This window comes from Heptranchias perlo, chromosome 31, assembly GCF_035084215.1.
Source record: "Heptranchias perlo isolate sHepPer1 chromosome 31, sHepPer1.hap1, whole genome shotgun sequence".
NCBI classification, from domain to species: Eukaryota; Metazoa; Chordata; class Chondrichthyes; order Hexanchiformes; family Hexanchidae; genus Heptranchias; species Heptranchias perlo.
The window spans coordinates 15,027,668-15,053,765 of record NC_090355.1 but is presented as its reverse complement, the minus strand read 5'-3'; the positions used below and the strand labels follow the sequence as shown (position 1 = coordinate 15,053,765).

Here is a 26,098-nt window from a genome sequence, read left to right as displayed (position 1 = left end):
GCACACGCTACTCCCCACCACCATTTTCCTTGGCAGCTTTGTTTATACTGTAATATAAATTGTAGCTCAGTGCAAAGATTTTATCATGAGCTTCTGATCTTGCCTGTGCCTTCATGGGAATTTAGTAGCGTAGGTTTGGTGCTCCCTCCTTAGCCAGGACAGTATGTGCGAGTGTACCACAGGCTGTGCCCCGTACCTTCTGACAGTGACATAAGCAGAGGCTTAGGTGTTGGTTAACTTTTCACCCGCTCGACTGAGAAGTGGTACGAGTGTGAGGAGGGAATAGAGGGAAAAAGAAATTTTAAAAGTAGAATAAAGTAAATAAGAATAAACATATTTAAGAGGCAAAATTGTCTTATTGAGCCAGCTAGTATGAGTATGCCACTGTTCCGTACATCTGTGATTATCATTGACGTTGTCTTGATGACAATACAAGCGTGCATTTATCATCCATATTGTTTTTCAGTTTGGTATTGATTGAAAAATAAAATCTAAATTCTTCTGCACTGGGCTTATCAGTTGCAATTTACTTTGGAGAAAAATGTATCTTGAGGTGGTTTTGCTTTGGTTTTGCATCTTTTAAAGGAAAAATTGATAAACATTTAAAGCAGAGGAGGACACAGGATTGTGGAGAGCACAGAGCTGTGGAATTAGTTTTGAATTGCTCCTGCAAAGAGCTGGCACAGGGCATGATGGGAGAAATGGCCTCTTTCTGTGCTGTAAACTTATATAATTCAATGGTTCTTTAGGTACATGAGCAGTTTTCATTCTATCACGTGTGATGTTTTATCATTCAAGCTTAAAATGCAATGTGGTTACAAACTGGTTAAAACTAGATTTATAGCTCATTGACCCAGTTTGACCCAGGCTCTCTGGTATTTCAACAGTTACACAGTAGCCATAATGAAGTCTCTTTTCCAGGGTTTAGTCCAATTAATTATTTTTCATAAAATAGTAGAAGCATCATTTACACTGCACAATCACATTTATTTTAGATTGAAATTAACTCATTACTTTTTTAAAAAAAAATCTTTTATAGATATCGCACCAATTTTAGTTGGACAAAGCAGGTATCTTACTATCAGCTTTCTGCTGGTGCTGCTCTGTGAGCTGCTGTTAAGAGCTGCATGAAAACAAAACAAGGTTATTTGCCTTTTGTTTGAATAAATGCCCTGTTCCTGTGGTGGAGCCATTGACTGTCGATTGCGTGGGATTCCATGCTGTGTAACCACATACTATATGTACTTCCAATTTGATACTGATCAAATGCTGGGTAGTATAATTTTGTGGTTTTACTCCCATTTCTCTCATGTTCAGCCACAAAGATCACGCCCATAAGCCTGCCTAAGTTCCCTACAAACCAGAGTTTGCCTTTCTGCACCCAATATCTGGTAGTGTAGCAAGCTTGGGATAGAACAGAAAACCTTGTCGCTGCACTTAGCTGACTGATTATGTCCTGAACCCTCTTGTGATCTGGATTGTGGAAAACAGTGGAACAAATATTTATTGGACTGTGGTTTAAGCAATAAACTACAAATTGATTAAAAATAACAGATAAGTAGCAATACAGATGGTACAGCAGATTGCAACAGTTTAGAGTGTATCTCCTCCTCTTCAAAGTTTCCTGATATTGGACCTGAGATGGTGTGTCCCAGTGATAACTTTGTGAAGTTCTTCAATTTTCCCCCGACAAAGTATTCTGCCTTTCCCCCGAAGGCCTCAGGTGACCAGATGAATTGGACACGTTCCCTCAAATATAACCCAGGCTCCCTTTTTGAAGTTTGACTAGCAACAAAGGAAATCAAAAATGTAGCTTTCAAATCAAATAAAGCTGCCTGTGACAAAATGTATTTTATCGATGTATTTAGTTTTGCCTTTTTATTGCATTACCTTTGGGGTTCAAAGCAGGTTCACTTAAAGAAAAACCCACTGTGCAACTCCCAGATTGGGCAATTTATTTTCATCAATTTGATTTTAACCATGAAGGTGATGAAAAGGCAGAAGGAAAGTAAGTCATGGACAAAATGTAACATTTTATCTCACTTTCCTTCGTTCTGCACCCCTGAAGGAGCTTCACGTTCCTCCATTCTAGGTTTACAGATGCTTCGGTAATATCAAAAAGATATTTCAAAAGAACCAAATTTTGTCACAGGTTGTATTGAATCCCCAGTTTGACTTGTGCACTTGTAAATGTAATTAACCACAAAGAGAATTTTTGTATCGGGCGTTTAGATCAATCTAATTGTAGGCAGCTAGCTTACAAACTTGCATCCGGCCACGGGTGCTCCCTGCGTGGCATCGCATTGTCCATGTTTGCCCTTTGGATAAATGGCCTCACACAGCTGGGGCTGTGCGATGACCATGGCTGAACATTGGGTAGATAGTTGCCTGAACTACAGTTGGTGTTCGGTAATCCTGAACCAAATATCTGCAGTTAGCGTTCTAGCATAATCCTAAATTCACAGTAAAATTATAAAGAATTTGAATTTATATCGTGCCTTTCATGTCCTCGGGGTGTCCCATAGTTCTTTGCTTTTGAAGTGCAGTTACTGTTATGTCGGCAAATGCAGTAGCCAAACTGAACATAGCAAGATCCCACAAACAACCACCACAACAAATCAATGAATGACTAGATAATCCTTCTCGTAGTGTCGGTTGAGGGAGAGACCTTGACCACGACACGGAGAACTCCAGGTTCTACTGAGCAGGCAAACGGAACATCTTGTTTTTCAGCTGAGATGTTAAACCAACATCAGCAGCAGTGTAGCACTCCCTTAGTACTGCATTGTCATGTTGGTGTTGATTATGTACTCAAGTCTGTAATGGGCCTGAACCCACAACCTTCTGACTCAGAATATCAAATATTTTGAGCGTACTTTCAAATGAATTGTTAACTCCTTTTTCCTAAATCAAATAAAGCTTTTCAGGTGCAGTTCCACGCTATTACTTTGAAATAAAGTGACTTGAGGAAACTAAGCAAATCAAATGAATTTGGAAGAACAAGTTAATGTCATAACATGGATTCTGCTAACTGTCGTCTTGGCAACAGAGAATGGTGATCTTGGTAACTCTAAGTTTTACTCTTTGATGTATGAATCATGGAAAATTTCACCATTGCTCCTTCTTGTTTTTCACGTGTTGTTGGTTTATGAGAGGACAAGTGCTGCACTTTATATGTACATTCAGTCTAGTTCATTTGTGCAAAGGATGATGGCCTTCAGAGTAACAGAAATTTGGAATGAACTGATTTCATCAAGATAGAATTTATATTGAAGGTTGGTCGAAGTTGAGATTGTTCGGAGTCAGCATTAATGTAGCCCACTTATTTTGGTGTGTGATCATTTTTATTAAAGCACTCCCAAGTTGTTTACTTATGCAAAGCCAAGGTAAAACACTGCAGACTCAAGTTATACTGTCAGCTTTGCTCAGCATTGTTCAGCTATTTTGGACACCTGGGGACATTTCGAAAATTGTTTCTCACCAATTGGAGTTGTGCAGCCGTGAGGCATCAGTTGAGTGAGTTTGGTCCTCTTAACCTACAGTTTTTACATCAATATGATGCTAAAAATGTATCAAATTCATACAAAAGTTGTAGCATAGCTGATAAATTAATCTTTCAGCTGATCTGAGGTTCTCGGTCTTGATATTAATGCCATTAAAGTTAAAGAATTAATGCTGAATTTATAATATTGCATTATGGTCATATGTTATTGGCATAGGTAACTGAAGTAGCAATAGTTAATGGAACGTCAGCCAGACCTTGAGGTGTTCCGTATCAGTTACGAGTTAACTCTTTGCAGTGTATGTGAAATTTATTCAGTACTGTCTGACAAATTGTTGATTTGAGTTATGGAGTGGTGACTTGTCAGCATTTTGGGCAGTAGAGTATGACATAGCAGTAATAATCTGTTTCTCTTGCAACAACTTTCCCTCATACCGTGATTTAAATAGGTTTTGGATCACTTAACCAACATCCGATATGTTATATAATATAAAGTGGACTGAATAAAGTTCTTTAAAAAGCCACATGCTTGCCATATTAATGTATGTCTATATTTTTTTTTAAAGTTTGGCCTGTTTTTGTGGTTGTGTAGAAAAGATATTGGAGTATTCTCCAAAAAAAATGCTTGCTGTTGGAGGACTTGAGGTAGTTGAATTTGATTTTTTTGATCGCCTTAGGCCTTCTCCCTTCCGCTGATGGAACCCTCCCACAGTTTTCCCAAGCTACAGGCAAAACAACTAAGTGCCAAGAAACTTTGAGAAGTGATGCTTTCACAACAGAAGTATTGATTGGCACTGTATTTATTGTAGTACCGAGAGTAACTTTGATTACTCTACTGCCTAAAATGCTGACAAGTCGCCACTCCATAACTCAAATCAACAATTTGTCAGACAGTACTGAATAAATTTCACATACACTGCAAAGAGTTAACTCGTAACTGATACGGAACACCTCAAGGTCTGGTTGACGTTCCATTAACTATTGCTACTTCAGTTACCTATGCCAATAACATATGACCATAATGCAATATTATAAATTCAGCATTAATTCTTTAACTTTAATGGCATTAATATCAAGACCGAGAACCTCAGATCAGCTGAAAGATTAATTTATCAGCTATGCTACAACTTTTGTATGAATTTGATACATTTTTAGCATCATATTGATGTAAAAACTGTAGATTAAGAGGAGCCTGACGGCTGCCATTTTTGTTACTTCAGACTGCATATTTTTGCTAAGATATGGATCATCAATGCAGGGACATTGCATTCCCATTCTGTGGTCTTCTACGTGTGGAATATCTGAGAAGTGAACTCCAGTAACTCAGAAGGCAGCTACTTAAGTCTTGCTTCCACTTGGATTGTATATACCTTTTGGGCAAATCTTAATCAAAGTACATTTTTACGCCTGTACGAAAGGGCAGCAAACAGTACATATTTTCTTTTGGGGATATGACACGGGGCTCAAAGGTTGCAATATAAACGAAGCATCTATTTCCCTCAGATTATTCAATGCACCATACTAATACTGTAATTTAAAAGTGAGTTCCGTCTCTTTGCCAGCCAGGATCTAACTTTGAGTGCAATTTGGTGGTAAAAGAAATTGGAGGGGGGAGGGAGTCATGAGTTCTTCGTATCGATTGTCCAAATACAATTGGCAGCATGAAGGTGTAGTTACAAACAGGAGAGTGGCATTTGGGGGTTTGCTGGTGCCTGATTGAATCCCACTCTCCTGGAGTTGGAGTACTGATGTAAACACACTTTAGCACTTTGGACCAGTGGCTGACAGATTCTTACAACTTTATAGTACCTCCAACACAGCCATAATGATTTCGACAAAGGCGTTATGTACAGAATAACATTTGTTTCTCCTTCTGTTTTGGTTCAATTCATATTCTGTCATTTCCTGGGTTTGGTGCACCATACTTCCAACTTTGATTTACATGTTCTTTTTCTCTCTCTCGACTAGCTGTGAAAGTGAACTGCATTGGATCATGTGGCGTTGCCAACAAAGCAAATGACACAGCATGGCAGATGGAGGAGCAGTACTTCAGCAGCATGCTTGTTGTTTCAGACAAAGGTAAGAGTTGCTCCCTTTGTCTTGAAGTAAAAGGTTCAAAACAGTGTATTTGCTGTGGCATGCAATATGTTCACTGTATTACTCGTGTATGGTTTAACTCCGGACACAGTACCAGTTAGTATCTTTCTGATACTGTTGGATATCTAAATGTCTTGATGTTATTGGGATGCCCAATGCTGAAGATTTAATGGGGAATTGAAACATTGGATTAAATCAGCTGTCTTAATTTTTTTTTAAAGTTTTCTGGTTTGTTTAAACAGGTTAAATAGAAGGTATCTTGACCCAGTAAAATTAATATATCTTTGTTACTTGAGAGGGTGGGGTGGGGTTGGGGGGGAGGTGGATGATGTGATAAGATGTGAACTTGAATGGCAATGCTCAGAAATGTGGATTTGGGGCAAGGGAGTTTGAAAACTATATATTCTTGTTTTCAAGATTGTAAGTGCACATACAGAATTTAGAGGACTATATAATCTGCTTCATCTCAAGTGACAAATGCATTATTACAATACATTAGAGGAAATAACTAGCATCTCATTGCAAGAAACATTCTTGTATCACCACAGAACTCCTACTTAGTTGTTTTGAATAACTATGATGACTTGAATTTGTTTGTGTCACAATGATCATTTGAGCCTGGAAAGAACCTTGTTGTGGTGTGATAAGCATTATAATTGGGGCTTTTCCAACTGGTGAAGCAATTGTTCTATCATTTTTGTAACCGGAGAGTCCCTGGTTCCAGTTCCTCCTTGGACTGCCTAACTTGAATCAGTGACTCATCATTTTTTGGCAGATCATGGGATTGCATGTTACATCAGATATGAACTATTTTATTTCAGCCGAAGAAGTATGAGATTAATACTAACCAGGTTGGATTTCCCCTATCCTGAGAACTGGAATTGTTGACAGCCAAGATCATTCTGCATATCCCTTGGAGAAGGATGCACAATGATAATATGCCATGTATTGTATTGTACCGTACTTATTAGAAAATGATCTTGACAAGTGCACGTGGCACATTTAAAGCAGCTTTTATCACGATGCTTGTTTAGTTTACATTCAGGGACATGTTCCCTGAATTTACATCACTAAATCTAGCTTCCTTATCCCACCATTGGACACACAGACCCTCGAAAAACTGAAACTACAATTCTGCCGTTGGGACAAGGTGGTTGGATGTTGTAGTGTGAACGCAGGAGCTGAGTCACAGATGCCGTTGTACTAGAATCCAAACTAAATGAGTGCCAGTGTAAAAGTAGCTTGTCTTTTCATTCTTTTCTTGTCCGACACTACAAAAAGCTTGCTGGTAGCAGAATTTACTACAAAGAAGTATGTGATACTGCTTTATTTGTTGAATGGGACTATTCAAAGATGAGGATGGAGTTGTCACGGCATCCTGGCCTATATTCTTCCCTCAATCAAAAAAAGTCTCTGACATTCTTCACGTTGCTGTTTGTGAGATCCTGCTGTGTGCAAAATGGCTGCTGCATTCACCCATATAAGTCACTGCACTTCAAAGTAGATCATTGCATATAAATCACTTTGCGATGTTTGAAAAATGTGATACATTTTTTTTAAACGCAGATGTTTTTCTTTCTAATTGCAGCTAATGCACATTTTAACTCTTATGTATTGAAATCACTGGATAATTCTTTACACTCAAATTTGGGTCCTCCTGTGACACTTGCCATCCCTACGAAGTGTATAGGCATGCAACCTGACCACTCGCCCATTGCAGCTGGCCTCTCGGAAGTGTATAAATGTGAAGATTCCTACTCTTTTTATGTGTTGTGCTGTGTCCCCCCCCATCCCCCATAGACAACAACAACTTGCATTTATGTAGCGCCTTTAATGTAGCAAAGTGCCCCAAGGCGTATCAAGCGTTATCAAACAAAATTTGACACCGAGATGCATAAGGAGATATTAGAAGAGGTAGGTCCAAAGACAGGTCTTAAAGGAGGTAGAGAGGCGGAGAGGCTTAGGGAGCGAATTCCAGAACTTAGGGCCTAGGCAGCTGAAGGCACTGCCGCCAGTGGTGGAGCGATTAAAATCGGGGATGTGCAAGAGGCCAGAATTGGACAGTCCATGTTCTCAACTCAACTCTATTCAACAGCAGGACAGCTGAGATTGGAAGTTAGACATAAATGGATTCTTGGCCATGAATTCATAGTTTGAGTATTGTGATTATTTTAAAATATTACCATCATCACAAGGTATTACTATAATACCTAGAATATAAAATGAGCAGTCCATTTGAACAGGTTGGAGCCTTGATTTGTAATTATACAACTGCTATCTGCTCTGAGCTTGGATTTTTTTTGTATTGGTTGATGTATATTTACAGCATTAAAGCACCAGCACAACTGCCGATTCCACACAGTTAAATTCTTCTTCTGTGTTTGTGTCTACGAAAATCTTATCCTGTCCAAATAGATTATAATAAGGTATCTAATTTTATGTTTTATTAATATGAAGAACAGTATCTGGAATTGGTTGCCAATTTCTTGCAAGTGACTTCCTTGTGAAGCAGCAATGGTAATTTTTCAAATGCCCTTTTGTGACCTTCCTCCCATACAAAAGTTAAACTAAACATTTTAGATACATTCTGGAATTTTATATATTTTGAACCACAAAGACTACGTTGGTCCCAAATTCGATTCTTCGTCTGTGTTGAGCAGTCCATTCGAAGCAGCACAGGCAATACAATTAGTCCCAATTTCTCTGCAATGGAGGGGGAAATTGGTTCAGGTTACAATCCAGTGACCCCTGCTGGAAATACATATTTGGATATCAGATGAAAACAGGATTGTGCTTCTTTATGATGAAACAAGGGTCCAGTAACCAGCTAGCCCTCGCTGCCCAGGTTCTTGCATGAAGTGCAGACCCATAGCAGGGTACCAGAGGGCTGCTGGTACACTTGGAGCATATCTCAGCATGAATCTCTACCTTCGAGAGTTCAGTGGTAAAGGGAGGAATTTGGTGGGTAAATTTGAAATGGAAAAAATCGTGGGAAATATTGAAGCTAGCTTTTTTCAGAACTGTAAACATCCTCAGAGAGCTAATAGTGGTTTAACAAACTTCTACTGGAATGAGTGAAGATCTAAGAATGGTAGAAGAGCAATGGATTTTTGTTACATAAAGTCCAATTCGGTGCTTGCTCCAATATGCAGCTGCTTGCTCTTGTCAGATGGGCAAATTTATCTTCTAAAAAAAAAATTTAGTGTTATATTTGTAACTTGGTACTGTATTAGCATAGCTTGTCCTATCCGTGTATATGTATGGCAGTAAGCAGTTTTTTTGGTCAGTCTTGCTCCCTGGTGTATAGTAAGCATTTTCTTGTACTTTGAATGTCAGGACCAAGATTCTAGATCTGGTTGGGTTGACTTTCTTTAAGCATCGTATTTTTACAGTTGGTGATTAAAATGTTAGTTCTGTGGTGGTAAGACACATTGACTAAGAAGGTTATATAGTGTATCTGGCAGCAACAGATATGATCAGTTAAAGCTACAAGGTGGACTTGTTTCTTCACCACTTGTCTTCAGCCTTTCCATTAATTTCCAAACATTTTTGAGGGTATATATTATGACAGTATGTTCAGGGTTCTTAGGATTGAGCTATTTTGGGTCCACAATTCCCAACCAGATAAAATTTGGAGGAAGTAAAAGTGAACATTCTGTTGTGTTGCAGTTATTGTATTCCTCACTCTATTGGATCTCATTATAGGTGAGAACATTTGGATGAATACTGAAATTTTTTGTGATTTGTTTTAAATCGGGCAGCTGTTTGTGTATGTTGAGGCTGATATCCCTTCAATATTTGACCAACAACAATTAAACTTGATGGCAAATAAAAATGAGTTCAGTTTGAATTTTGGACAAATTTGACGTTGATCAGAGAACTTTGAACCTGTTCTCTGAAGTTGGAATCATTGTAACAAAGGAAATCCAGAGAGAACCATTATGACATCAGCTTCTCTAAAGGAAAGAAGCTAGTATAGCTTAATTGGGTTGGCGGACGTGTGTAATGAGTAACTTCCCAGGCCTCCTCCAATCTACCAATCTCCCCCAAATGATTTATTTCCCATATACAAATGTGTTTCAGCAGATGTCATTTTTGTTTCACTTGTTACTATAGTGTAATATGTTTGCATAGCACAAGCACGGAGAATGTTGTTTTTCTTCCTTTACTCCAGTCATGCACCGTATTCTGAGTTGTAGGATCATTGCTCTTGCTGAAGTTGATGAACAAGGTGGATAGTGCTAATGCAGTCGTAATATATTAAACAAAATCATTCTTGTTGTTTGCTTCAGAAGTTCATGTTTAAATTAGTGAAAAGTAAATTTAAAAAGGACCTTAAAATAAATTTATTTCCTCAAAGGGTAATACATTTTGGGAATGACTACGAGGTAAGGTAGTAGAATCAAAAAGGTTAGGGAGTTCAAGATGCAGTTGGATGTATGGCTGGGTGAGTTGAAATATTAGAGATGAGATTGAAACAGTGAATTGGACTTTCCCTGTTCTTGACTTTTTTCTAATGTTCTTGTGATGATCGTGATGAAGATAGGTCTTGATTGATAGAGGGATCTTGTTCATGGTTTTCTGCTATTGTCAGACGACAAGATGTCAGATTTATTCTCCAGTCTGTGCAAATAAGGCAACTCTAGTTGCTCTGACCATGTGAATTTGACTGAACCTGGATTAGGCAGTAGATTTACAGATTGAAGACCAGTTAATATTACGTAACTCATTTTAGCAGTGGTTACATAAATCAACTGAAGTAAGGTTTTTGTTTTTTTTAAAGAAAGATTCTTCACACTGAATAGTGACATCAGACCTGAAAATAATGAGCAAAATCTTTCTTCCCAATGTTTCAAATTATAGTGTATAAATCCACTCATTATCCTCTTTATTTCACGTTCCTATTTATGAGGAAAGTCCCCATTATACTCAGTGGATGTGTATTTTTAGTTGTAACCATCATAGTTTTTAAAAACTTCGTTCATTCATGTCCCCTTAGTTCAGGTCCACAACCAACGGATCAGATCAAAGCTCTGAAGTCCTTCCGAATCCAGTCGTGAATGGTGTTGGACAATTAAACAACTAACCGGAGGAGGAGGCTCTGTAAACATCCCCATCCTCAACGATGGTGGAGTCCAGCACACGAGTGCAAAAGACAAGGCTGAAGCGTTTGCAACCATCTTCAGCCAAAAGTGCCGAGTGGATGATCCATCTCGGCCTCCTCCCGATAGTCCCACCATCACAGAAGCCAGTCTTCAGCCAATTCGATTCACTCCACGTGATATCAAGAAACAGCTGAGTGCACTGGATACAGCAAAGGCAATGGACCCCGCCAACATCCCGGCTGTAATGCTGAAGACCTGTGCTCCAGAACTAGCCGCGCCTCGAGACAAACTGTTCCAGTACAGCTACAACACCGGCATCTACCAGACAATGTGGAAAATTTCCCAAGTATGTCCTGTCCACAAAAAGCAGGACAAATCCAATCCGGCTAATTACGGCCCCATCAGCCTACTCTCAATCATCAGCAAAGTGATGGAAGGTGTTGTCGACAGTGCTATCAAGCAGCACTTACTCACCAATAACCTGCTCACCGATGTTCAGTTTGGGTTCCGCCAGGACCACTCGGCCCCAGACCTCATTACTGCCATGGTCCAAACATGGACAAAAGAGCTGAATTCCAGAGGTGAGGTGAGAGTGACTGCCCTTGACATCAAGGCAGCATTTGACCGAGTGTGGCACCAAGGAGCCCTGGTAAAATTGAAGTCAACGGGAATCAGGGGGAAAACTCTCCAGTGACTGGAGTCATACCGAGCACAAAGGAAGATGGTAGTGGTTGTTGGAGGCCTATCATCTCAGCCCCAGGACATTGCTGCAGGAGTTCCTCAGGGCAGTGCCGTAGGCCCATCTTCAGCTGCTTCATCAATGACCTTCCCTCTATCATAAGGTCAGAAATGGGGATGTTTGCTGATGATTGCACAGTGTTCAGTTCCATTCGCAACCCCTCAGATAATGAAGCAGTCCGTGCCCGCATGCAGCAAGACCTGGACAACATCCAGGCTTGGACTGATAAGTGGCAAGTAACATTTGCGTCAGACAAGTGCTAGGCAATGACCATCTCCAAGAAGAGAGTCTAACCACCTCCCCATGACATTCAACGGCATTAACATCGCCGAATCCCCCACCATCAACATCCTGGGGGGTCACCATTGACCAGAAACTTAACTGGACCAGCCATATAAATACTGTGGCTACAAGAGCAGGTCAGAGGCTGGGTATTCTGCGGTGAGTGACTCACCTCCTGACTCCCCAAAGCCTTTCCACCATCTACAAGGCACGAGTCAGGAGTGTGATGGAATACTCTCCACTTGCTTGGATGAGTGCAGCTCCAACAACACTCAAGAAGCTCGACACCATCCAGGACAAAGTAGCCAGCTTGATTCGCACCCCATCCACCACCCTAAACATTCACTCCCTTCACCACCGGCGCACAGTGGCTGCAGTGTATACCATCCACAGGATGCACTGCAGCAACTCGCCAAGGCTTCTTCGACAGCACCTCCCAAACCCATGATCTCTACCACCTCGAAGGACAAGGGCAGCAGGCACATGGGAACAATGCCACCTGCACGTTCCCCTCCAAGTCACACACCATCCCGACTTGGCCATATATTGCCGTTTCTTCGTCGTCGCTGGGTCAAAATCCTGGAACTCCCTTCTGAGCAGCACTGTGGGAGAACGTTCAACACAGGGACTGCAGCGGTGCAAGAAGGAGGCTCACCTCCACCTTCTCGAGGGCAATTAGGGATGGGCAATAAATGCTGGCCTTGCCAGAGACGTCCACATCCCATGAACGAATAAAAAAAAAGGTCCAGCTGAAGTAGGAAATCACTCATCCTGGAGTGGGGTGCAGTAATATCCCTTTGAATAGCTTTGCACCATGCTTGCATCGAAAGTCTTTGTTGTAGGCTGCTTCCTTGATATTTTTTCTGTTTTTGCAGTCGTTGTGCTATCATTGAGCTTTGTACCATGCTTGTTTCGGATGTTTTCCCATTCCTGTATGTAAAACCCTGTGAGCTTTACATAGAATTGCATCGAATACACAGCACAGAAACAGGCCATTCGGTCCAAATCGTCTATGCCGGTGTTTATGCCCCACGTGAGCCTCCTCCCACTCCTCTTCATCTAACCCTATCAGCATGGCCTTCTATTCCTTTCTCATTTGTGTGATTATAAATGCATTTAAGGAAAAGCTAGATGTTATTTGCCTCAACTACTCCTTGTGGTATTGAGTTCCACATTCTAGCCACTCTCTGGATGAAGATCTTTCTCCTGGATTCCCTTTGAATTTATTAGTGACTATCTTATATTTCTGGCCCCTAGTTTTGGTCTCTCCCACAAGTGGAAACATCTTCTCTACGCTTATCCTATCAAGCCCTTTCATAATAAGACCTCTATCAGGCCACCCCTCAGCTTTCTCTTTTCTGGAGAAGAGTCTAGCCTGTTCAGTCTTTCCTGATGAGTATATCCTCTCAGTTCTGGTATCATCCTTGTAAACCTTTTTTGCACCTTCTCCAGTGCCTCTATATCCTTTTTATAATATGGAGACCAGAACTGTGTACAGTATTCCAAGTGTGGTCTAATTCAGGTTCTGTATAAGCTTAACATAACTTCCCTGCTTCTCAATTCTATCCCAGTGCTTTGTTTGCTTTTTTTATAGCCTTTTTAACCTGTGACGCTACTTTTAGTGATTTGTGTAGCTGTACCCCCCCACCCGGATCCCTTTGTTCATCTACACCATTTAGACTAGTTTTTTCAAGGAGTATGTGGCCTCCTTACTGTTCCTACCAAAATGCACCACTGTACACTTATCGATATTGAAATTTATTTGCCAATTATGCACCCATTCTGCAAGTTTATTAATGCCGTCTTGTCAATAACAGACAGGATTTCAAAATTGTGACCATTTTTCTTTAATTAGGATTGCCAAAAAAATTTGGACTAAGCGGGGGCCTTGTCTGGAAGTCTGTTTTGGCAACGTATGGGGTTAGTGAAAGAGAGAAAGGAGATTTTGGTGTCTAACAATCAGGTTAGATTCATAATGATGATTGCTTATCTTCAGTATCAGACCTCCAGGGGATAATTATCTGAACTGTTCTGTATTTTAAGGAATTTCTGTTTTAATGAGAAAGCTAATTAACCTGTTTATCCTGAAACTGGAGTTGGTCCTCCATTTCAGTTTGCTACACTGAATATTCAGTGTCAAGTTTTTGGAATCAGCATTGCCAGCCATCATAACCGTTGATTTAACATAATTGTATCCTGTACCCTTGGTTTTTTGTGGCATGTCCACTTTATAAGACTGTGTTGGATATTAAAAGTTTATGACACAATATGCATTCATGAGAACATAGTGATAGCCACATTTGTTATGCAAATTAATAAGGAGTTGCAATATGTCACCTTTCAGTGTAAACCCAATCGTAAACTCCCAAAAAACATGTGCTGTTAAAGAAATTGATCACTTGCTGTGGACTATTTCTTAAAATGACCTCGTAACTGATAAGGCAGTAACTAAGATGATAAACATGCCTGCGGATGCATATCTAACCGAATTGGAAAGAAAACCAAAAACACCATCCACTCCATTCTTTCCACGACCTCTGTACGATCCTCTTTACGATCCTCTTTATTATGACATTACCCTATTTCTTAAATCTCCTGAGGGAGAGTGCTGGAAAATGTCTTCCTGATCCTCAAAGGTAAGCATGCAAATCATCTGTCGATCCAATGTCTTTCGATTTCAAACCAAGTTGGTTGCTTTCCACAGTGTGTTGCATTTCTATGGTGTGAGCAGCACATTGTATTCATCATCATCTGTGCTTATCCCTATACCCTTCAATCCTCTTCCTAATTTGATATTTACCCAGCATTTTTTAAGGGCATTGATCAAATAGCTCTTGCTGATTTTTGATAGGATTTTGATAGAATTTTTGATAACTCTTGAGCAACCTCTTCAAATCTATATTCTCGCTTGAGGTTTTATACTTGTGTCCTCTAATTCTAGGATTATTGTCCAAGTTATGTAGCCTGCATACATCTATATAATTTATGCATCTCTATTATTTAGAAGAACTGCATCGTGACTGCTGTCAATCCTTTTTATCCAGTAAAAACCAGATCAGTTCTGTGAGCCTCTCCTTAAAACTTAATGTGTTAAGTCTCAGAATCACAGTTGTCATTCTTCTCGGACTCATTCCCGATGTGTCAACTTCATTTTGAAGCTAAGATGCATTGGCCTCAAAAGTAATTTATGTAAAGTTTGAATAACTTGTTTTGATTTATAATCATGTGTCCTTGAGATTTTATCTCAGTTCTTGATTAGCTTTCTTAACAGCAGCTTCACATTGACTGGTACTTTAAGTGAATGGTCAATAGCCACACCCAAATTCTTATCTTTTTTCCACCAGGAGTATTGAACAGCGTTTTCATTGTGCACATATATCCTGTTCCGGTGGGATTGACCTGCCTTTTGTCTACTTTTAAAGTCATTTGCCTCTCTTGAGTCTGGTTGTTTCATTAGTGCAGATCCTTTTGAATGTAGTCACCTTCCTTGCATTTGTCAATTGGGCACTTCATTTGAAGACACCAACAACTTCAAAATGTTAAAACTACAGTATGTAGTGAGAACAGAGAATGCAGACCAGACCCGAATCCTTACCCCAAATAATGCTTTTACCATTTATCACCACCTGATTTCTAGTACCAAGTTAGTTTTTAATCCAGTTATGTAATTTCTCATTAATTTTATGAGGCTTCACCTTTTAAAAGCCTCACAATCAGAACTTCGTTAGATGCCTTTTGAAAATTGTCCAGTGCTTTCATTTAACGATTCATTTATTTGCTGAAAACATTTCAGTAGGATTGTGAAGCATAACCTTTACTACTCTTGGCGTCACTGATAACATAAAATGATCTTGAGGACTTTTTCCGCTACAGATTTTCAGATAACTGATTTATAGTTTAGACGTTCATATTTCACATCTATTGATTGACTATTTGGACAGCATTTTCTTTTCTTCAGTGCTTGGATACATAGAATCATAGAATCTTACAGCACAGAAAGCGGACATTCGGCTGTGCAGGCTCTGAGAGAGCTGTCCAATTTAGTCCCCAGTCTCCAAAATTATTAACTGGAGACTCTCAACATGTAGTCTGATGATGTGTGTGGTAGGGAGAGAGAGAGAGAGAGAGAGAGAGAGAAGAGAAGATTCCCGTATTAATTATTTGTGGACATAGATATGGCTTATTTTAACTTTACTCCTTTTCCCCTTTTTCCTCCCCCTGACAGAATGGTCCTGAAGTAGCCCTTTTCCCCCAACCTCATTACAGCATCCCATTAATTATTAAATGATTCAGGATTTTCACTCCACTATTCTATCTGTCAGCCTATTATGTGAATTAGTCACTGTCTCTGTCAAGAAGAACTTCCTGATATCAATCCTAAATCTGCCCTTTAGTAGTTTGCACCATTGGCCCTTGTTCAACTCTCTCAGTTTCACTTGAAATAATTTTCTGGATTCACCTTTTTTATACCGTTTACATACCGCAATAAGATTACCTCTCAGGTGCCTTCTTTTAAAGCTGGAAAGCCCAAGAAACTTGATAAATCAGATCCCTAACATTAGGGATCATTCGTATGGCTTTTTTCTGCAATGCTTCCAACTTCAAATATCTTCCTTGTGTCTCGATGACCAGAATTGGACAGAGTACTCAAGATCTGGTCTGACTAGATCATATATCCTCCATCTGCATTCATTTAACAGACCATTGCGTGCAACAAAAAAAGTACTCTCTATATCTTGGGATATTTATTTAAGTTGAAGAGAAACAGTCTTTTTCTCCTGTGGTCACATACCAACAAAGAGGGATAGCGACCTCTTCTCTCGACCAGTACCGCTCTGAAACGGTTGCTAGGAAGTGTATGAATCACCTATAGAAGGGTGACCCGTTGTGCTCTTTCTCCGTGGACTGCGCTGAGCACACTTGGCTTTTTTCTGGGATGTGAAAAGTCAAACGCTGCTGCAGTTTTTTTCATTTATTGATTTGAACAAGAGTTGTGAATACTGGCCTATCGAAAACAAGATAAACATTGCCATAAATGGAAGTGAACAGCAGAGAAGTTCGAAAGAAGTGTTAGCAATGAGATGGAAACTGTTGAACTTCTTTTCAAAATGTATGTATTTTTGGCTCAAGCCAGAAAAGTTGTGCAAAGTTCATTGCAGTTTTGATTGGAAGCAACTTGATGCATATTTTTTGTTAATTAAGTGCCATAGAATTACATAGAATTTTACAGCACAGAAACAAGCCATTTGGCCCAACAGGTCTCTGCCAGTGTTTATGCTGTGCTCACGCTTACTCTCACCTGACTTCATCTCACCCTATCAACATGTCAGTTCCAAGACATTAGACTGGAGTAATGTTGCCTTTTAAGTTTTGACCAAACTTCAAGAAAAAACAGCTTTAAATACTAAAACTGTTTTAGCAAAGAAGTATTCATTTCCATGATTTCAGTTTCCAATTTCATCAAATTACTGATAGCTGTTCCTTTCCCTATATCTTCAACATTTGAACGCAGACTATTGCAACTGTTGCTATCATAAGAATGTGGTGTATAAGCATTTGTGCAACATCAGCCACAAAACAAAGCATCACATTGAGAAGAACGCAGCCACCAGTTGGTCCATAAATGGCTGCCTGCAAGCAGAGCGTGGGAGTCCAAAATGCCCTAATAAATCTTTATCTCTATAGTAGTGCATTCATGCTAGTGATCTGCCCTTTTGGAGAAGAAACAAAAGCCCCACTTAAGATTCTTTGTTTGGGAATGTAGTCAGATACAGTGTTGGTGCATTGTTTGTATGTAGTAGGTTGTGATAATTAGCATATTGCTCCCTATGCTGTTTGGAAGGATTCCAATTCAAATCTGAAACAATGGAGTTATGTTTTCTTGTGTAAAAACTCTAGTTGTCAAATATTGGTGTACAAATCACTGTGCTGCCATCTATGACTAGAAATGTCACCTGGGGTATGTCGAAATTAGGTGTGCACACGGCAATTTTGATCAAGTAACCTCCCCTCTAACGGTGGAAGTTTTTTGTAGAGAAGTGCATAAGTATTTGAAAAATAAAAATTTGTAAAGGAAGGGGACTAAATGGACAGCTAAAATTTATATTTCTCTACACTGAAACTAGTACATTTTTGCAAGATTCATGGTCTTGGGAAAGTGTCACAAAAAATTGCAATAGTTTTGATAAAGTTGGCGACTCCATCTTTGCAGCGAGGTTTTTGGCACATCTTCTGTGGCCCAAGCCATACCTTGGATGTGTTAGTTTCGACGACCTTGTCTTCAGCCGCTAACTAATGCCCCTTCTTCTTTTTGGATGGATGAAAATCAAGTATCCTTAAAAAATACAAGGCCTGCAATACATGATTGTGTTGTCTTGTGCTATTGTGGAAATGTCACTGCTTGGAGCCTTCTCCAGACTCAGCAGAAGGGCTGTTCGATCATTTGATTTGCTGAAAGGCTGTCGAACCAACTTTGTCAAAGCTTGATTTTTTTTTCCAAGGTGGAGAAACCTGTAGTTTTGCTTCTTACAAGAAACTGACTTACAGATCCCATTCAAAAAAACAATTAGGTTGGGTAAAGAAGGCAATCTAGAGCATTCTAGGAATTATACAGTAGCTGCACTGACTTGGTGGGGGAAAAGGCATCTTGGGCTCCTATAATTTCTTCAGCATTCATTAGCAATTTGTTCAGCCTTGGAGTTCTGCAACTGCTCCACTGGCATTTTGCACCAGAACAAATGGAATGATTAAAGCTTCAGTCTTTAACTAACAAACCAATGGTGTTACCACCGTAGTTCATCTAATCATAGGCACTGTCCAACGCAATCACCTCCAGTTGGATTGCTAAAGGCCTTCGCACTGGATAGCAATTGAAGTTGGCTTCATCTAACAAACATCCTCGCTGAAATTTGTTGCAAAAGCAGGTTGATCAATCAATATCTGAGAAGGTTTCTTACCTTCTCTGAGATATCTCTGAAGGATTTCTGCCTTCCTGAGTTTTCCATAAAGTATGGCAGGCATTGTACCAATGGCCCCAATAACTTTCTGTCAAGTTTCAAGACTGCACTCAACACTTCGGTGTGAACAGATTGAGCTTTGTATTGGCTCTGGCTAATGGTGGTACTGACTGACTCCCCTGAAGTCGGGGATTTTCCCAGGTTGACAGGATGAATATGCCATTTTGTCCAAGGAGAGAGGAGTGTGCTCTTGGGTAGCAAGCACAAGAAGAGTAAATATTTAGAGCATTTTAACTCAGGATTTCAATCTCTTACGATTCTTGCAGAGCCAAATTTTTGGAGCTTAATATCCCAGAGAGCCTGAACACTACCTGACTTGATTGTGGACCTGATGGAGATATACTCACAGGAATTCAGCAGTCACCTTTTGTAGTCTGTTGCCAAAATGATGTTAGAAACTCTGGGACAAATTACCATTGCCTCTTTGAAAGCAGACAGATTATACAGAGTTCCCATAGCCACTGAGGAACCCTTGATTTATACAGCCTGCAGCAGATCCTCTGGTGATAATTTTCATGTGCCTGAATGTGGAAAATCCAGAGAGAATGTCAGTGCCCATTGCTCAGGGGAAAAAGTCAGAGAATCTGTTCACTGAAGCAGAAGGTTTTAAGATCATTGGATTTTTCAAATGAGAATGACATTGTACAAACCACTTTAGGTTACCTTTTGTGAATATGTGCAAAACAATTACTATTTTTGCAGTACAAGGCTTTGCCGCAACTAGGGACTGTACCTATGTTCATACAAACAGGCAAGCCGCTCCAGTAGTTCATTGCAGTATCCCCAGCAGAAGGCCAGGGCAGTGGCCCAACGCAGCTTGCTGCACAGATCATGCATTGCTGGGAATTTCATTGTTATGTTTCAAGCTTAAGGCCTTGAACATGCCCCTCCTAGCGAGAAGGCTCCTTTTGAGTAACTTGAAATTACCTTGCAGTGCTTGAAAAAATGAATGGCAGGCATTGGACCAATGGCCCCAATAACTTCCTGTCAAGCTCCAGAACTAGCCGCGCCTCGAGCCAAACTGTTCCAGTACAGCTACAACACTGGCATCTACCTGACAATGTGCAAAATTGCCCAGGTACGTCTTGTTCACAAAAAGCAGGACAAATCCAACCCGGCCAATTACAGCCCCACCAGTCTTCTGTTAATCATCAGCAAAGTTATGGAAGGTGTCAAGCGACACTTACTCACCAATAACCTGCTCACCGATTCTCGGTTTGAGTTCTGCCAGGACCACTTGGCTCCAGACCTCATTACAGCCTTGGTCCAAACATGGACAAAAGAGCTGAATTCCAGAGGAGAGGTGAGAGTGACTGCCCTTGACATCAAGACAGCATTTGACCAAGTGTGGCACCAAGGAATCCTAGTAAAATTGAAGTCAATGGGAATCAGGGGGAAAACTCTCCAGTGGCTGGAGTCCTACCTAGCACAAAGGAAAATGGTAGCGGTTGTTGGAGGCCAATCATCTCAGCCCCAGGACGTTGCTGCAGGAGTTCCTCAGGGCAGTGGCTCAGCCCAACCATCTTCAGCTGCTTCATCAATGACCTTCCCTCTATCATAAGGTCAGAAATGGGGATGGTCGCTGATTGCACAGTGTTCAGTTCCATTCGCAACCCCTCAGATAACGAAGCAGTCCGTGCCCGCATGCAACAAGACCTGGACAACATCCAGGCTTGGACTTATGTCTGGCATTTAAGTGCCAGGCAATGACCATCTCCAACAAGAGAGAGTCTAACCACCTCCCCTTGACATTCAACGGCATTACCATCACCGAATCCCCCACCATCAACATCCTGGGGGTCACCATTGACCAGAAACTTAACTGGACCAGCCGCATAAATACTGTGGCTGGAAGAGCAGGTCAGGGGCTGAGTGTTTTGCAGCAAGTGATTCACCTCCTGACTCCCCAAAGCCTTTCCGCCATCCACAAGGCACAAGTCGGGAGTGTGATGGAATGCTGTCATGTGCCTGGATTAGCACAGCTCCAACAACACTCAAGAAGCTCGACACCATCCAGGACAAAGCAGCCCGCTTGATTGGTACCCCATCCACCACCCTAAACATTTAGTCCCTTCACCACCACTGCACCATGGCTGCAGTGTGTACCATCCACAGGATGCACTGCAGCAACTCGCCAAGGCTTCTTCGACAGCACTTCCCAAACCCGCGACCTCTACCACCTAGAAGGACAAGGGCAGCAGGCACATGGGAACAACACCACCTGCACGTTCCCCTCCAAGTCACACACCATCCCGACTTGGAAATATATTGCCGTTCCTTCATCGTTGCTAGGTCAAAATCCTGGAACTCCCTTCCTAACAGCACTGTGGGAGAACCTTCACCACACGGACTGCAGCGGTTCAAGAAGGCGGCTCACTACCACCTTCTCAAGGGCTATTAGGGATGGGCAATAAATGCTGACCTTGCCAGCGACGTCCACATCCCATGAATGAATAAAAAAAAAGAATGTGCCTGTACTTTCTGGAGTTTAGAGGAATGAGGTGATCTCATTGAAACATATAAGATTCTGAGGGGGCTTGACTGGGTAGATGCTGAGGGGCTGTTTCGCCTGGCTGGAAAGTCGAGAACTAGGGGGCATAGTCTCAGGATAATGGGTTGGCCATTTCGGACTGAGCCGAGGAGAAATTTCTTCACTGAGGGTTATGAATCTTTGGAATTCTCGACCCCAGAGTGCAGTGGATGCTCAATCTTTGAGTATATTCAAGGCTGATAGTATATTGGACTCGAAGGGAATCAAAGGATATGGGGATCGGACGGGAAAGTGGAGTTGAGGTCAAAGATCAGCCATGATTTTATTGAATGGTGGAGCAGGCTCGAGGGGCTGTCTGACCTACTGCTCCTATTTCTTATGTTCTTATGAGATGTAACCAAGGTTCTATACAAGCTTAACATACTGCTCTGCTTTTCAATTCTACCTCTGGAAATGAGCCCCTTTTTTATGGCCTTATTAACCTGTGTCGCAACTTTGTGATTTGTGTAGATGTAACCCTAGATCCCTTTGCACCTCTATCCCATTTTGACTCTTATTATCCAAGTAGTATGTGGCCTCATTCTTTCTACCAAAATGCACCACCTCCCACATCTACATTGAAATTTATTTGCCAATTACACACCCATTCTGCATGTTGAGTAATGTCCTCTTGCATTTTGGCGCATTCTTCCTTTTGTATTAACTACACCCCTCAATTTGGTCCGCAAATTTTGAAATTGAACTTCCAATTCCCAAATCCAAATCGTTGCTGTAAATTGTGAACAATGGACCCAGTACTGATCCCTGTGGAACACTACTTCCCACCTTTTCCCAGTCTGAGCAGCTACCCTTAACCCATCCTCTGTTTTCTGTTTTGTAGCCAACTTGCTATCCATTCTACTACCTGTCCCCTGACTCCACATGCTCTGACTTTAGTCGTCACTCTACAATGCGATACCTTATCGAAGGCCTTTTGAAAATCCAAATATATTACATCTATTGCATTACCCTTGTCTATTCCTCCAGGGGAGGGTGAACAGCCAGAGGACGTGGCCCATTTTGGCGCCAATGACCTACGTAGAAAGAGGGATGAGGTCCTGCAGGCAGATCTTAGGGAGTTAGGATAGAGATTAATAAGCAGGACCTCAAAGGTAGTAATCTCTAGATAGCTCCCTGTGCCACGGCGCTTGCGAGTATAGAAATAGGAGGATAAAGCAAATGAATGCGTGGCTGGAGAGATGGTGCAGGATGGAGGGCTTTTGATTCCTGGGCATTGGTACCATTTCTGGAGGAGGTGTGACCTGTACAGGCCGGACGGGTTGCACCTCAACGGAGCTGGGACCAAAGTCCTCGTGGGAAGGTTCGCTAATGCTGTGGTGGTGGGGGGTAAACTAATTTGGCAGGGGGTTGGGCACCAGGATGTAGCATTGGAAAGAAGAAACAAGGTGCACAAAGGATTGGGAGAGAAAGATAACACCAAATTAAGAAATAGTTCGGTATTAGGTGGGATCAGACAGAGAGTACAAGAAAGTCCAAGATTGGTTTACAGTGCGTATGTGTGAACACATGAAACGTGTTAAATAAGGCTGGAGAGCTGCAGGGGCAATTAGCAACACATGGGAATATGATGGTGTGGTGATAACGGAGACCTGGCTCATAAAAGGGCAGGATTGGGTACTAAATATTCCTGGATACAAGATGTTCAGGAAAGATAGGGAAGGAAAGAAAGGAGGTGGGTGGCAGTATTGATTAAGGAGAATATTGCAGTGCTGGAGGGGTCAAGGATAGAATCTATTTGGTTAGAGTTAAGAAACAATAGAGGTGCCATTCCACTGGGGGTATTCCACGGGCCACCAACTAATGGGAAGGATATAGAGGAGCAAATTTGCAAGGAAATTAGAGAGGTGCAAAGAGAACTTTGATAACGGGGGACTTCAAGTATCCTAATATAAAAATTGATAAAGAGGAGGTACTCGAAAGGCTTGTTCTACTTTTGTAGATAAGTCGCCCGATCTGGATGGGACGCATCCGAGGTTGCTGAGCGAAGTAAGGGTGGAAATTGCAGAGGTACTGGCCATAATCTTCCAAACATCCTTAGATGGTAGTGCCAGAGGACTGGAGAATTGCAAATGTTACACCCTTCAAAAAAGGGAGTAAGGATAAACTCAACAACTGCAGGCCAGACAGTTTAACCTCGGTGGTGGGGAAACTTTTAAAAACGATAATCCGGGACAGAATTAGCAGTCACTTGGACAAGTGTGGATTGATTTGGGAAAGCCAGGACGGATTTGTTAAAGGCAAATCGTGTTTAACTAACTTGATTGAGTTTTTTGATGAGGTAACGGAGAGGGCAGATGAGGGCAATGCAGTTGGTGGTGTAGATTGACTTTCAAAAGGCATTTGATAAAGTGCAGCATAATAGACTTGTCATCAAGATTGAAGCCCATGGAATAAAAGGGGCAGTAGCAGCATGGATACAGAATTGGTAAGTAACAGGAAACAGAGAGTAGTGGTGTACGGTTGTTTTTCGGACTGGAGGGAGGAGTCCAGTGGTGTTCCCCAAGGGTCGGTACTCGGAGCACTGCTTTTATAGATATATATTAATGACTTGGACTTGGGTGTACAGGGCACAATTTCCAAATTTGCAGATGACACAAAACTTGGAAGTATAGTGAACATTGAGGAGGATAGTGATAGACTTCGAGGATATAGACAGGCTGGTGGCATGGGCGGACACGTGGCAGATGAAATTTAACACAGAAAAATGCAAGATGATGCATTTCGGTCGGAAGAATGAGGAGAGGCAATATAAACTGAAGGGCACAATTCTAAAAGGGGTACAGGAACAGAGATCTGGGGGTATATGTACACAAATCGTTGAAGATGGCAGGGCAGGTTGAGAAAGTGGTTAAAAAAGCATATGGGATCCTGGGCTGAATAAATAAAGGCATAGAGTACAAAAGCAAGGAAGTCATGATGAACCTTTATAAAACACTGGTTCAGCCACAACTGGAGTATTGTGTCCAGTTCTGGGCACTGCACTTTAGGAAAGACATGAAGGCCTCAGAGAGTGCAGAAGAGATTTACTGGAATGATTTCAGGGATGAGGGACTTTAGTTGCGTGGATAGACTGGAGAAGCTGGAGTTGTTCTGCTTGGAACAGAAATGGCTGCGAGGAGATTTGATAGTGGTATTCAAAATCATGAAGGGTCTGGACAGAGTAAATAGAGAGAAACTGTTCCCATTGGTGGAAGGGTCAAGAACCAGAGGACATAGATTTAAGATGATTGACAAAAGAACCAAAGGTGATATGAGGAAGAACTTTATTACGCAGCAAGTGATTATGATCTGGAATGCACTGCCTGATTCAATCATGGCCTTAAAAAGGGAACTGGATAAGTACTTGAAAGGAAAACATTTGCTGGGCTACGAGGATAGGGCGAGGGAGTGGGATCTGCTGGAATGGTTTTGCATGGAGCCGGCACGGACTTGATGGGCCGAATGGCCCCCTTCCATGCTGTAACCTTTCTATGATTCTATGAGGAAGGTTTTGGTGCCTCCAATAGAAGGCTTGCCATGTGCAGCAAAACCCAAATTGGAAGTTGCTCTGCGTTGGCTCAGGTTACAAAAGTCTGTAATACTTGTGGGATTTATTGAACATTAGCACCTCGTGTGCAATTGTTAGCTCTTATCATAGATTTTGTTTTCATTTTCTGTAATTGGAAAGTGTGAAAGGAGTGTAAACACTGGAAATTGTAAGGTTAGGACCAACATCATAGCTTTTGCAGCTTCATACACTCTGTGCCATACTATAATTCTGCCAGTAGGGACAAGATGATCCTTCACTGATTGACGTACGCCAAGTATTATTTGTGTTTCCAAGTTCCCACACTTTAAGATGAAATTTTTAGAGGAAGTGTTAGTGGAAGTACAGCTGGCTATCTGGTTTTTACATTACTATTATGTGATGGGATACTCTTGAACGTGTCCGCAAGCTACTAAATAAGTACCACATCGTTCTGTGTACATTGACAAAATAACATTTTTTTTCCTTTTACTTATTGATGTTTCATGTATTATTTCCTCGTCAAGAGGATAAGCAGCCTGATTCCAGGCTTCTGACTCATGGAAGCTATTGATTCAGGTTACAAAGGCAAGCGTAGTTCAGCTTAACACTTCCTCTTAACCTTCCTGTGTATCCCAACCAACAGTGGGTGCATGTCATTGGAGGTTTAGGACCACGTCCTACCCAGTTCACGATGCAGTCTGTTCTTAGCTGCTGGTACATAAACTTTGTGTTTACGCACCAATTTTAAAAAAATGAAATAAGCAGTTCATATTGAAATTACCTTTCTGCTCTCTTTCCCTTCCCCCCCCCCCCCCCCACAGTTATCATTTGCCGTGCTAATTCACCTTTGAGCATTTTAGACCTTTTATTAACTGATCTCAAGATTTATGAATTAAATGTGTATCCTTTGTACATTGTCTCATTTTCAATTACTTGCATCAGTTTATTTTGGGTTGTTCCTAATGTATTTTTTTTTATTCGTTCATGGGATGTGGGCGACACTGGCAAGGCCAGCATTTATTGCCCATCCCTAATTGCCCTTGAGAAGGTGGTGGTGAGCCGCCTTCTTGAACCGCTGCAGTCCGTGTGGTGAAGGTGCTCCCACAGTGCTGTTATGTAGGGAGTTCCAGGATTTTGACCAAGCGCCGATTGAAGGAACGGCGATATATTTTCAAGTCAGGATTCTATGCAACTTGGAGGGGAACGTGCAGGTGGTGGTGTTCCCATGTGCCTGCTGCCCTTGTCCTTGTCCTTCTCGCTGGTTTGAGAGGTGCTGTCGAAGAAGCCTTGGCGAGCTG

General features: G+C 41.3%; 1 protein-coding gene across 1 annotated transcript in view; it reads left to right on the top strand.

Moving 5' to 3' along the window:
• The window catches only part of arrdc1b (arrestin domain containing 1b), a 65,886-nt gene that overhangs the window by 11,673 nt on the left and 28,115 nt on the right, over nucleotides 1–26,098 (top strand). Inside the window, exon 2 of the mRNA XM_067969607.1 lies at nucleotides 5,471–5,581. Coding sequence (XP_067825708.1) covers nucleotides 5,471–5,581 — 111 coding nt within the window. The remainder of the gene's footprint in view (nucleotides 1–5,470; nucleotides 5,582–26,098) is intronic.